The sequence below is a fragment of the Polypterus senegalus genome, chromosome 5 (genome assembly GCF_016835505.1).
Source record: "Polypterus senegalus isolate Bchr_013 chromosome 5, ASM1683550v1, whole genome shotgun sequence".
NCBI lineage: Eukaryota > Metazoa > Chordata > Cladistia > Polypteriformes > Polypteridae > Polypterus > Polypterus senegalus.
The window spans coordinates 204662639-204676526 of NC_053158.1; the positions used below are offsets into that span (position 1 = coordinate 204662639).

Below are 13888 nucleotides of genomic sequence, written 5' to 3' on the forward strand. Positions count from 1 at the left end.
ACCCGAAAGTGCTGACAAGTCACAGGGACAGAAGAATGGAAGCACTTCCGCATCATGGACGATATAAAGGACTGTTGGGGATCCAGAAAGCGAGCTGGAGTTGGGAGGGAGTGTGACAGAGCTTGCTGGGAGGTGTGAAGGAGAATTTAGTGATTAGCTGTGCTGATTTGTTGCTGTTTAGTGTGGTGGAGGTGTTCTGAGGCACAATACAAAGAAGAAGAAAGAAAATAAATATCTTCTTGGTGATTTTATCCCGTGTCCTGCGTCTGTCTGTTGAGAAAAGGCGAGCAACAGTGCCACCCAGCAGCCACACAGATAGATAGAAAAACACTATATAACAAAAATATACACAAGAAAGGCACTATATGATAGATAGATAGATAGATAGATAGATAGATAGATAGATAGATAGATAGATAGAGTGAAAGGCACTATATAATAGATAGATGTGAAAGGCACTATATAATAGATAGATAGTTAGATAGATGTGAAAGGCACTATATAATAGATAGATAGATAGATAGATAGATAGATAGATAGATAGATAGATAGATCCAGGGCCGCCTTAATTATAGGTCCCCCGGGGCAAAGCAGTGAACTGGGCCCCCTACCTCCACAACCACTCAAAGGAATTAAAATGTAAATGGTTGATAACATTAAACCTCTATTTCTTGTATTGGTACTAACAACAACATCAGTGTTTAAACATTAAAATACATGCTGTACAGCAAAGATTAATCAACACAAACGTATGAACAATATAACATCAGCCTTGAAAAACACAAACATTTCAGCACATAAATGATACTCAACAGGTAAACCATACAGAAGGAGATGGCACAGCATGAAATTACTATGAATTATTTATTATTAATCAAGTGTTCAACACAAACATTTGTGAAGGTTCTTTGCACAGAATTGAGTTGAAGTGACGTTAACATGTACACTTTGACGTGATGCAGTACGTGAGATCCGTACACATACCTGCACGTGAGGTGGCAGAGGTGACCGTGATACTAAATCAGAGGTGAATGCCACGTGTAACACAATAACCATTATTTATAGTTTCGTGTAGTATAGTATTTATGTATTGCCAGCAAGTCACAACATACATAGATAACTGCCCAGCGTGCCCATGCGTTAAGACAGCCCTGCACACACCTTATTATGGCATATGGTACTGCAATATCCTCATATATGCCAGTTGTTAACAGTATATACAATGATATATATGCTGTGTATATGTGTGTGTGTATACTGTATATATACACATCACAGGAGAGACAGAAGGAAAGGTTGGACCACTGACAGCCATGTCTCTCCAGATGAGTTCAATGAATTCTATGCCCCCTTTGAAGCCCACAACAGTGAGCCAATGGGCAGGACAGGGGGGCTAGTGAGGGTTCAGTGCCCCGTTTACAATATCATCCGTGGGTGTGGAAAAGTCTCTGAGGAAGATAAACCCCCAGAATTCAGCTGACCCTGATAACAACTCTGGATGTGCAGCCCTGGCTGATGTTCTGGCTGGCATGCTTAACCTCTCCGTTATGGAAGCTGCAGTCCCCTCCTGCTATAAAAACAACCACCATTACTCCACTGGCCAACAAAGAGCAAAGCTGTCTGAATGACTGCCAGCCTGTTGCATTGACTTCTATAGTGAAGAAATACTATGAGAAAAACCATCCCCAACACAACGGTACCCCCTACAGTTTTCAAAAAGACCACACAGGTCGACAGCGGGCACACTTAGCATAACATGGCATGCAGTTCTTAACACAGCTGGAGAACATGGACTGCTATGCTGATTGCTGTTTATTGATTAGAGCTCGGCTTTTAACAATGTGATACCAGCTAAGCTCACCAACAAGCTCTCCACTCTCAGTGTGCCACCTTCTCTCTGCAATGTGGTCCTGGACTCTTTATCAGGCAGACCTGTCAGTCTGGCTGGAGAACAACAATTCAAAAACAATAATCACAAATACAGGAAACCCACAAAGATGTGTTGAGTCCCATGCTGTACATTTACACGCCCTCACCCATGACTGTGTCACTTCCCAACATAACACCAGCTTTATTAAATTTGCAGATAATACCACCGTCATTGGAGTCAGCATACAGGAGGGAGGTGGCTGGCCTTGTGAAGTGGCGTCAGTACAGTCATCTCTATCTTAATACCAGCAAAATGAAGGAGATGAGTACTGACACATGGAGGAAGAGAGGTCAGCGCCCACCACTGTACACCAGAGAGACAGACATGGCCATAGTTACAGTTCTTGGCATTGACATCTCTGAGGATCTCACTTGGACCCACTGCATGACAGACTTGGTGGGGAGAGCCCAGCAGCGTTTGTATTTCCTGAGAAGGCTGAGGAAGTTTGGCCAGTATACAGCAGCTTCTACAGATGGACAATTGAGAGGAGAGTAAACTCACCTGCTCCATCACGGCACAGCATGGGACAGCAAGGCCTTACAATGGGGAGTAAAATCAGCCTAAAATATCATTGGAACAGAACTCCCTGATTGTTATATGCACAGAGTCTCTCTCTTTCTCTCTCTGTATATATATATATATATATATATATATATATATATATACACTGCATATCTCCATACCATACCAGTCTCTAAGCCTTCTTCACCCTGAGCAGTGTTCTGGGGGGCTGGAGCCTCCCCCAACAAGCACAGAGCAAAAGGCAGGATCCAGTCCACTGCAAGGTAAAGAGGTAAACAGATTCACACACATACATACACACCCACTACACACTCATGGGGCCGATTTAGAGATGCCAGCCCACCTAACCTGCATGTCTCCACACTGCAGGAGGAAATCCACGCAATCTTGGGAAGAACATTCAAAATCCAGCCATTCATTTTCTGTATTCACACATTCAGCTCAGGGTCGTAAGGAAGCTGAAGTCTGTTCCAGCAAGCAATGGGCACTTGGCACGAACAACACCTGGACAGGATGCCAGTACACTGCAGGATGAACACACACACACAACACACCTAACCTGTTCACCTAACCTGAATGTCTTTGGACAGTGGGGGAAACTGGAGCCCCTGGAGGAAAACCACATGGACATAGAGAACAGATATATACCTAAATATATATTAGATATGTACAGAGGTGGGCAAAAGTAGGCTTACTGTTCTAAGTAAAACACAGAGTTTATTCTTGTATTCTTCTTCTTTTCCCATTAGGGGTTGCCACAGTGGATCATCCAAATTTATTGTCTGAATATTGATTTGGCAAAGTTTTACACTGGATGCCCTTCCTGACGTAACCCTCCCCATTTATCCTTGTATTATTATTCAGTTATTAATAACTGTATTCTGTATTTGTATTATTCTTGAATTTAATAAAGCTATTGTAAAAATCATATTATCATAACCTGCATGTGTTTTTCCATACAAACAAGTGTAAACCTGCTTATGCCTATCCCTGGGTGTGTGTGTATATATATATATATATGTGTGTATATATATATATATATATATATATATATATATATAGCAAGTCCAAATTATCTTAACATTTGAATGGTGGAGTAACAATTTATTCACAAAAAATATTTCATATGTGCAATTGTATAAGCCTGTTCACCATCAAGTATATACATAGCAGTACAATTAGTGTTAACATAATTTTGACTCACCCTATATATATATATGTGTGTGTGTGTATATCCATCCATTTTCCAACCTGCTGAATCCGAACACAGGGTCACGGGGTCTGCTGGAGCCAATCCCAGCCAACACAGGGCACAAGGCAGGAACCAATCCCGGGCAGGGTGCCAACCCACAGCAGATATATATATATATATATATATATATATATATATATATACTTACTAACCCAGCCACAGAGAATGCACAGACCAGTGTTTTTCTTCGTGCCGGTCCAAAGCCCGGATAAATGGGGAGGGTTACGTCAGGAAGGGCATCCTGTGTAAAACTTTGCCAAATCAATATGCAGACAGATGATCCGCTGTGGCAACCCCTAACGGGAGCAGCCGAAAGAAGAAGAAGAAGATATATATATATATATATATATATATATAGATATATATATATATATATATATACATACTACTACTACCAGTCAAGTGTCTGGACACACCCATACATTTTAACGTTTAAAGTAAAACTTTTTATCAAGATATCATTAGATTGATTCCAAATACAGGAGACATGACAAGTGTTGCTATGTTGCATCTTTTTTGACAACAAAGCCCCATTTTCAGCAGCCGTTTCCTTTGTGCCTTAATGGTCAACTCGTTTAGCTCATCCGAGCCATTTTAAATGTTATTTGGTTATTCGAGAAATCTTTCTAATTGTTTTCGCATCACAAATGATATCTGCTATTTAGTTAAACATTTGTAACTGCATCAGCACCACTGAAACCTGTTATGCTATTCACTTGGGTCGCAAGGTCTAATGTGAGTGTGCGCGTGTGTTCTCCCCGTGTGAATGTAGGGTTTTGTCCGGTGCTCCGGTTTCGTGGTGATGCTTAACTGTCTCTTGCTGTGTGTGTGTGTGTGTCCTGCCCTGTCTCTACTGCTTGCTTGTTACGCTTTACTTTCCTTGCGGCTTTGCCCAGTGAGTTTCCTCGGGCGCTTCGCTTTCCTCCTGCTGTATTTAAAGAGCTCTGCTCTACTCCCACTATATGGCTGACGTGGAGTTGGTTCCATTCCGGAGTCACAGCCCTCGCTAGAAAGGTTTTGGCCTTTGTGTTTAATTTAATAACCAAGTGTTAAGTTTTCCCGGATTTGTCTTCCCACCCACACGTGTATCTTTCACTCCATCGGGTACCACGCTATATGAATGTGAACGCTCTTATAAAGGCAGCGCTTGTAGGAATCAACACCTTCATGTGGTTTCAGAATACCTGCTGACATTTTCGGAACACCTGAGTCCTCTCCATCTTCCCCGCACCGCTACACCGAAGACCGAAGCTTGACGCAGACCAATCGGGGTTAGAGTGTCCGGTGCTGTTCATTACGGACGCTTTGCTATTCGTTTCCGATTCCCCTCAGCGATCCCGACGGCGTCCCTTGGAACTCACCGCTTGCTGCCCTCTGGAGGAGCCTCCGGGGGTCTTTAAGCTTCATCTGTAGATAGAGGGCCGTGTAACTGGACGCCATGGGTCAACGTGAACTGAGTCGGTAAGAAGAAGTTCGGCGTGCCGGTGTTCACAGTCGCGCATCGCTCTGTTTAATAAGTTCTCTTTTTTTTTTGCAATTTTAATAAGCACATCAAAGATGAGGAAACTCACTTCCTGTGCACAAATGGCTGGTCGAAACGCCTCGGCTTCTCTCCTCTTTTTTTCTTTCTTTCTCTCTCCCTCGCTCTCTCTTTATTTACACTCAGAGGGCGAACGCCGAGTGAAGAAATAATCAACCACACGCAAAACCGCCATCTGCTGCAACTATGGAGTTTCCCCTTTTTGGCTTTGTCAACCTGAACAAGCAGCAGCCGATTATCTGATCTCTCAAATCGGATTGACTTCTCTTTAAACTTTATTTTAAGCTTTTCCTCTATTTTATCTTATTAAAAAAAAAAAAAACGCTGACAACAATACTTTTATTATTTTTGTACAGTGACTTCAAGTTTGCACCAAAAGATGAGGTCACCTCGAGTCACGTGGCAGGGTGGCTCACTCGGTAAGGACCGTCACTTGTCTCCTTACACAGCCGCGGTGGGAAGCGAAAAGGACAGGAATGGGGGTTTAAAAGACCACCACTGAGCCGAGACGGCGACCTGGGGGGGGGGGTCTTCATGCACGGCTTGAAATCCTCAAAAGATCGGCGAAGCTGAGCCAGCGGACACTAACAGCACATCTGACTGGCATCAGGCCGAACAACGTGGTGGATCTGAAAAATAAAGTTGACACTGCTCAGAAGAGCTTAGAATGGAAGAGCACTATATTAAATAGATCTATTTTTTAATCAATCTTTTATTTGATTTTTAAAATGAGGAAGAGGATCACAAAGTAAAAACATTTTCATATATAAATTTGAAACCCCTCACTTGCACCCACCCCAGCCCTAGAGCCATACAGTACAAAAGTGAACAGAGTAAGATTTCAATTTATAAAACTTGCAGGTCGCTGAAGTCCCAGAGGCCCACACATCCGTCTGTGATTGAGCAGATATTGAAGCTGCCATATAAGAGAGATGCCCGTAGATACCTGGTTATTTTATTAAAGATGGCAAAGCCCCTAAATTCAGTCAGTCGGTCATTGTCCAACCCGCTATATCCTAACACAGGGTCATGGGGGTCTGCTGGAGCCAATCCCAGCCAGCACAGGGCGCAAGGCAGGAACAAAATCTTCGGGCAGGGCGCCAGCCCACCGCAGCCCCTAAAATTACAGAAATCAATTTCAAATTAGTGTAGGCGTTTATTAAAATTACAAAATTAAACTGGCAGACAGGTGATTAGAGGTGGGAAAGGCGCTATATGAAAAAAGGCCTGGCACTGTTTCCAAGACACCGATAGGCAGATGTCTATAAATTTTAAACAGACGGGTTTGAAAAGGCGCTATAAAGAGAAGACTGCTCCAGTACTCAATTTAAAAGGACAAAGTCACCAAAGGATGAAAACTGATGACAAGCTCTAAGGCAGGGGTGTCCAAGTCATGCAGCATGTCATTTGGTGGTCTTTTTAGGGGCCTGCAGTGTACCTCAGCTGTGGAATGGCCAAATGGGGGAGGCAGCTTGGTGGATGAGGTCTCCAGGACTCTTAACAAATCCAAATCATATTATGCGATGTCATCCATTGTTAAATTCTGCTACGTACTTCAAAAATGTTTATTTTTTTTATACTGTATTGAGGATTTGGTCTGTTCTGTGCATTGTGTTGTATCGACCCCCTTTTTCTTTTTGACACCCACTGCACACCCGACCTACCTGGAAAGGGGTCTCTCTTTGAACTGCCTTTCCCGAGGTTTCTTCCATTTTTTCCCTACAGGGTTTTTTTTTTGGGAGTTGTTCCTTGTCTTCTTAGAGAGTCAACGCTGGGGGGCTGTCAAGAGGCAGGGCCAGTAAAAGCCCACTGTGGCACTCCTTGCGTGATTTTGGGCTACTACACAAAAATAAACTGTATTGTATTGTATTGTACCTCAGTCATTTTGGGGGCAGGTGAGTAACTTCACACTTCTGTGGCCGTGGACTCAGTGCCCGGCTCAACCACTGCCTGCCTTCCCATGTGGCTTTCCCCCCACGGCTTTGCTTGTCCACATTGGCCCCCTGAAGACTGTTTCTGAAGTGTCACACAGGCGTGGGTGGGCTTTTTCTTAACCATAGTGAGGATTCTTCTGTCATCCGCAGTGGAGGTCTTACTTGGCCTACCAGTCCCTTTTATGATTACTGAGCCCCCACCAGTGCGTTCTTAATGATACTCCAGACAGTTGATTTTGGTCATCCTAAGGTTTTACTGATGACTCCAATGGTTTGATTCTTGTTTTTCAGCCTCACGATGGCTTCTTTGACTTTCATTGGCACAGCCCTTGCCCTCATGTTCATCAATGGCCACTACAAACTCCAAAGGGTAAAAGCAAGCCGAGGTACCCTATGAAACCATGAAACCCACTCGAGGAATCGCAAACACCTGGGATGCCAATTGTCCGAAACATTATGGGAGACCATCAAGAACAGGGATCTCCAGCTCCAGTCCTGGTGGGCCGCAGTGGCTGCAGGTTTTCATTCTAATCCTTTTCCTAATCAGTTTTCTCTGCCAATGAACTTCTTTCTCCCTTCATTTTAATAGCCCTGTTTTAAAGGCTTCAGTCCTCTGAACTGATTCATGTCTTCATTAAATGGCAGCCAAACAGAAATAAGACGTGAAACGAGCCGACGGATGAACGTCAAACTCCTGTCAAGTTCTTAATGAGAAGCCCATTCTTGCTGTTAATTAAAGCCGTCATTGAATATCAGGACTTGTTGCTGCTCTCAATGTGCCACAGCAGGCTGTTGATTTTCTGTTTTTTCTAAGATGTTTTGGTGCCATGAGCCGACCACCAAGACCAAGACCCTCACCTTTCTTTATTTTACCAGATTTTCGTTATTAGCTGGTCATGTGGCAGCTTGTTTTTAAGGAAAAAGAAGCAACTAAGGGGTCCGAGTCACATCAAATAAAACGAGGGCCGACAAAGTGAATCGGCAGCAGAAACGGCTCACTAATTAAGGAGTCGGTTAGAATGAACACCAGACTGACGCCACTTTCTCCTGTCTTGTCCCAACTTGGAAGTGCTACCCCATCTGCCTCTGACTGAATATAAAAGACACCCACGTCGGAAGCGGGTGCGGTGGGCTGGCGCCATGCCTGGGGTTTGTTTCCTGCCTTGCTTCCTGTGTTGGCTGGGATTGGCTCCAGCAGGCCCCCGTGACCCTGTAGTTAGGATATAGCGGGTTGGATAAAGGATGGATGGATGGGCATCTGTATGTGAAGAAGAACACACCGGGAGCGACTTTTAATCACCAAAGAAACCCTTTTGTTGTTTCGGTGTCCCATGTGAAAGTCCTTTTTTTTTTTTTCCCGCTCTTTACAGGGTGCATCGCTTTTTCTGGTTTGTTTGGATTTTGTTATCAATTAATTTTTTTAAGTCAGAGTGCTAGACATGAAAGGCGTTATGTTATAAATATAGAGATGGTCAGTCGTTCAGTTAAGGACAAGACATATGATATTACAAACACTATGCTGTAAAATATATGCACATGAAAGGCACTATAGATAATAAATGTGGAATACGACATTCAATAAACATACTGTAATTAATTATTCAAGAAAATATAGAAATCTGTTATGATATATGTTAGATCAATTCCATGAAATGTGACTAGGAAGGATACAGTAAAGGGCGGCATGGTGGCGCAGTGGGTAGCGCTGTTGTGACTCACAGTTAGTAGACCTGGGTTCACTTCCCGGTTCCTCCCTGTGTGGAGTTTGCATGTTCTCCCCATGTCTGCGTGGGTTTCCTCCCACAGTCGAAAGACATGCATGTTAGGTGAATTGGCAATCCTAAATTGTCCCTAGTGTGTGTGTGGATATGTGTGTGTGCGTTATTAGCTGGTCATGTGGCAGCTTGTTTTGTATCTCATTAAGGAAAAAGAAGCAACTAAGGGGTCCGAGTCACATCAAATAAAACGAGGCCCGACAAAGTGAATCGGCAGCAGAAACGGCTCACTAATTAAGGAGTCGGTTAGAATGAACACCAGACTGACATCACTTTCTCCTGTCTTGTCCCAACCTGGACCGCCTCAGACTGAATATAAAAGACACCCACGTCAGAAGCAGGTGCGGTGGGCTGGCGCCCTACCCAGGGTTTGTTTCCTGCCTTGCACCCCGTGTCGGCTGGGATTGGCTCCAGCAGACCCCCGTGACCCTGTAGTAAGGATATAGCGGGCTGGATAATGGATGAATGGATGGATACAGTAAAATAAATAAGTCCGTACTTCAGGTAGGTGGGGCACATGGTGGCACAGTGGGTGCTTCTCCAGTCTCACAGATAAAGCGTCCTGTCGTTGTCCATGTGGACTTTGAACATTCTTCTGATGTCTGTCACAAACGAGGTGTCGAAACTGAGAAGTTATGAGATGGGGCCATACCTAATAAAGTGGCAACACAGTTTATAGCTCCCTATCATCTCATTGTTTTGTTTGAAACCAAATAAATGAACTGCTCAAAAATATGAAAGGAACACTTTGAAAACCCATCAGATCTCAATGGGAAAAACAAATCCTGCTGGCTCTCTCTACTGAAATGGACTGATGTGGTGATGTGTGAGGAACGAAAGGACGGAAATGAAAAGGATCAACCGACAGAGAGAGGGCTGAACTCAAAGACACTCCAAAAAAGGAGCAGATAGCGGTGGGTCCTGCTGATGGGTTAAGGACCTTCTACGAGGGGCCTTGTCCAGCTCTCCTGGAGTAACTGCCTGTCTGTCTCCTGGAATCTCCTCCATGCCCTTGAGACTGTGCTGGGAGACATAGCAAACCTTCTGGCAATGACACGTATTGATGTGCCATCCTGGAGAAGTTGGACTACCTGTGCCAGCTCTGTAGGGTCCAGGTATGGCCTCATGATACAAGTAGTGACACTGACTGTAGCCAATTGCAAAACGAGTGACAAAAAAGATGGGGAGGGCAAAATGCCAGTGGTCTCCCTCCACCTGTTAACCCATTCATTCCTGTTTTGTGGGTCGTCTCATTGGTGCCACTCTAGTGCACCAAAGCAGCTGAAACTGATGACCAAGCCCCTCTACTACTTCACTGACCAGATCAACAGCCCACAAGTGGCATTGACTTGATGCAATACTCGGATTCCAAAGGTGCCTTTCATTTTCTTGAGCAGTATACATCAATCGACTGATATCTGTCCTTCTTGCGTTCATTTATCTTCTATTCTGCTGGTATCTTTTTCAGATTTCTTTCTTTGACAACTGAACACCAGCAAAACCAAGGAGCTGGTGGTGGATTTTAGGAGGCCCAGGCCCCTCATGGACCCCGTGATCATCAGAGGTGACTGTGCAGAGGGTACAGACCTATAAGTACCTGGGAGTGCAGCTGGATGATAAACTGGACTGGACTGCCAATACTGATGATCTGTGCAAGAGATGACAGAGCCGACTATACTTCATTAGAAGGCTGGCATTCTTCAACATCTGTAATAAGATGCTGCAGATGTTCTACCAGACAGTTATGGTGAGCGCCCTCTTCTACGCAGTGGTGTGCTGGGGAGGCAGCATAAAGATGAAGGACGCCTCACACTTTGACAAACTGGTGAGGAAGGCAGGCTCTATTGTAGCCACAGAGCTGGACAGATTGGCATCCGTGGCAGAGCGATGGGCACTGAACAGACTCCTGTCAATCATGGAGAATCCACTGCATCCACTGAACAGGATCATCTTCAGACAGAGGAGCAGCTTCAGAGACAGACTGCTGTTACCATCCTGCTCCTCAGACAGACTAAGGAGACATTATACAAAGTTATTGTCTGTTATACCTGCATTGTTATCACTCTTTAATTGTTTTCTATCAGTATGCTGCTGCTGGATTATGTGAATTTCCCCTTGGGATTAATAAAGTATCTATCTATCTATCTATCTATCTATCTATCTATCTATCTATCTATCTATCTATCTATCTATCTATCTATCTATCTATCTATCTATCTATTATATAGTGCCTTTCTATCTATCTATCTATCTATCTATCTATCTATCTATCTATCTATCTATCTATTATATAGTGCCTTTCACTCTATCTATCTATCTATCTATCTATCTATCTATCTATCTATCTTTGTAAAGTTCATTGTGGTTTTGCTGTCTGTGAAAAGGCGCCATACTGTACAAGATGTGCTAAAATAAGTAAAGAACAATTCAAAGATTCCACTGAGCAAACCCAAATGCGCTCACTACCTCTTCCCTATGGGTTTTGGCTTCTCTGTCCCGCCTGTGAGTCGTCCTCATGCCCTTACTGATGCCACTCTTATGTCAGCGTTCTTATTCAGTATGAATGTGGCTGCCGTACTCTCATCCCTGTGAATCACAAAACATGGCACACTGGGCCCAACCACACGTACCCAAGTGCCAGCTCGCCGTAACAAACAGATCTTCTCTTTGTGACTCCTGCTGTCTTATTTGAGCAGTCAGACACTGTCACTTAGCCCGTATGCCCCCCCTTTGTTTTGTTGTATCCACTGTAATTTTTTAAATCCCACCACTGACACCAGGGCAGCACACTTAACTCTCTTACTAATGTGTTTTGTGTTCAAAGCTCCTTGGAGATGTTGGGCATGGTAGCTGATCTTTACCAGCACATCATGCCAGTGCCAGCCTCCCTGCTGCTACCCTTGCAGATTTGATTGATGCCCTGTGACGAAATGCTGAAGTTTTGCAACTAAAGAAGTTAAAGTCCTAACAATAATAATAGTGCACAAGCCGTGTGGTGTGGCATTAAGGTTTTAGACTTCAAACCCTGAGGTTGTGGGCTCAAATCCCATTACTGACACTGTGTGACAACTGGAAAAATAAATGGCGTGCAACCCGTTATATCACAGATGTTGGAAGTTGTCCTGGATGAAGTCATCCGCCATATGAGCCAATCTGAGGGGCCTCAGCAACAAGACTGAAAGACCACCAGCAAGTACATCTGAAGATGCAAATGCTGGGGGTTCAATTCCTCTCTTCTATGCTAAAGTTAAAGTGCTCTTGCTTTAATTGGTCGAGGTGACAATGGTGAGGAGGATGTAATTAGGGCCCTGGTGGTCTGCAGAGGGAAGTAGCCTCTAGTTCTACTTCTGCTTTTTAAACTCCTAACTGCCCTCACTTTATCTCTTGCTGGGCTCACATTGCCCAACGCCCACATGACTTCAGTTTTCTAGTAATCTGAGAGAGTTGGCACTGACTGCAAGTCCAGCTAGCCCTAGTGTATTGGTGTTTATATCTAGATTCATGCCTTTTTTTGTGCCAGTGTAATGAGGGCAGGACCACTGTAAGTTCAATTGGCCTTAATATGTTTGCATTACTATCTATATTAATGCCAGCCCTGTGTCAGTGTAATGAAAGCAGAGCAAATATAGGTTCAATTAGCCCTAACAATTTGGCATTAATACCCACATCATGCCATTCCTGTGCCAATATAATGAGGGCAGCACAACCATAGGTCCAATTAGCTCCACTGTGTTAGCATTAATACACATATCATGCCATCCCTCTGCCAGTGAAATGATGGCAGCACAACCATAGGTCAAATTAGCTATTGAGTGTTGGCATTAATACACATATAATGCCAGTCCTGTGCCAGTGTATTGAGGGCAGGGTAACTATAGATCCAGTTAGCCCTAATATGATTGCATTAATATCTATATTCATGCCAGCCCTGTGCCAGTGTAATGAACGCATAGCAAATATAGGTCCACTTAGCCCTAATATGTTTGCATCCATACCCAGACCACTCCATACCTGTGCCAGTATAATGAGGATAGCATAACCATAGGTCCAATTAGCCCTAGTGTGTTGGCATTAATACCCATATCACTTCATCTCTTTGCCAGTGTAATGAGGGCAGCAAATCTGTTGATCCAACTAGCCCCAATACGTTTGTATTAATATATACTGTATATTCACGCTAGCTCTGTGCCAGTGTAATGAATACATAGCAAAGATAGGTCCAATTAGCCCTAATATGTTGGCATTAATACCCATATTCATGCCACCCCTTGCAAATTTAATAAGGGCAGCATAATTATGGGTTCAATTAGCCCTAGTATGTTGGCATTGATACCCATATCATGCCACCCCTGCACGAGTGTAATGATGGGAGCAGAACTGTAGGTTCAATTAACCCTAGTGTGTTGGCATTAATGTCCAGATTCATGCCATCTTTATATCTGTTAATTAACACAGCCATACACATGTTATGCTTGCAAAAGGTCGTGCCACCTTTCCCTGGGCAAACTGTGGCACTAGGGTTTGTGACAGATCTTAAGTATTTAACCACTCATCAACAGGCCACACATAAGGGGTCTAGTGTCAACACACTTGGGGTCTTAGGATTGACTCGGATCCTACAGAAAGCCTACTTGACTGAATACCAAGTAAGATTACTAAAGTGCACTGCGGCCGTTATCTCCACATATTCATTCTTTAGCTGCTTATCTAGTTCAGGTTTATGGGAACCGGTGCCAATCCCTAGAGGATTCCATGCATGGCATGAGCCACACTATGAAAGGTGCTATATATCACACAATAAATGTTGACTGTTAATGATGACTACATTTTTACCTTTAAGACAAAGACATGTCACTAAGTTGACTGACAACTCTAAACTGGTCTGGTGTCTGTGCCAGTGCATTGTTTGTGGTAGTGCCACCCCTTCCAGGTCCC

The 13888-nt window shown here is 43.7% G+C and overlaps 1 protein-coding gene across 3 annotated transcripts in view; it reads right to left on the minus strand.

The window, feature by feature from the left end:
- The window catches only part of LOC120529819 (genetic suppressor element 1-like), a 79918-nt gene extending 74374 nt beyond the window's left edge, over positions 1-5544 (minus strand). The window contains exons 1-2 of one of the 3 annotated variants that reach the window (XM_039753992.1): positions 5248-5544; positions 5066-5165 (exon numbers count right to left, since the gene is read on the minus strand). In XM_039753992.1, the coding sequence (XP_039609926.1) occupies positions 5066-5144 (79 nt within the window). In that variant the 5' untranslated portion in view covers positions 5145-5165; positions 5248-5544. Of the gene's footprint in view, positions 1-4888; positions 5044-5065; positions 5166-5247 lie in introns of those variants that run through there. The other 2 variants (XM_039753995.1, XM_039753993.1) reach the window with 2 other exon arrangements.
- Positions 5545-13888: the final 8344 nt, after the last annotated feature.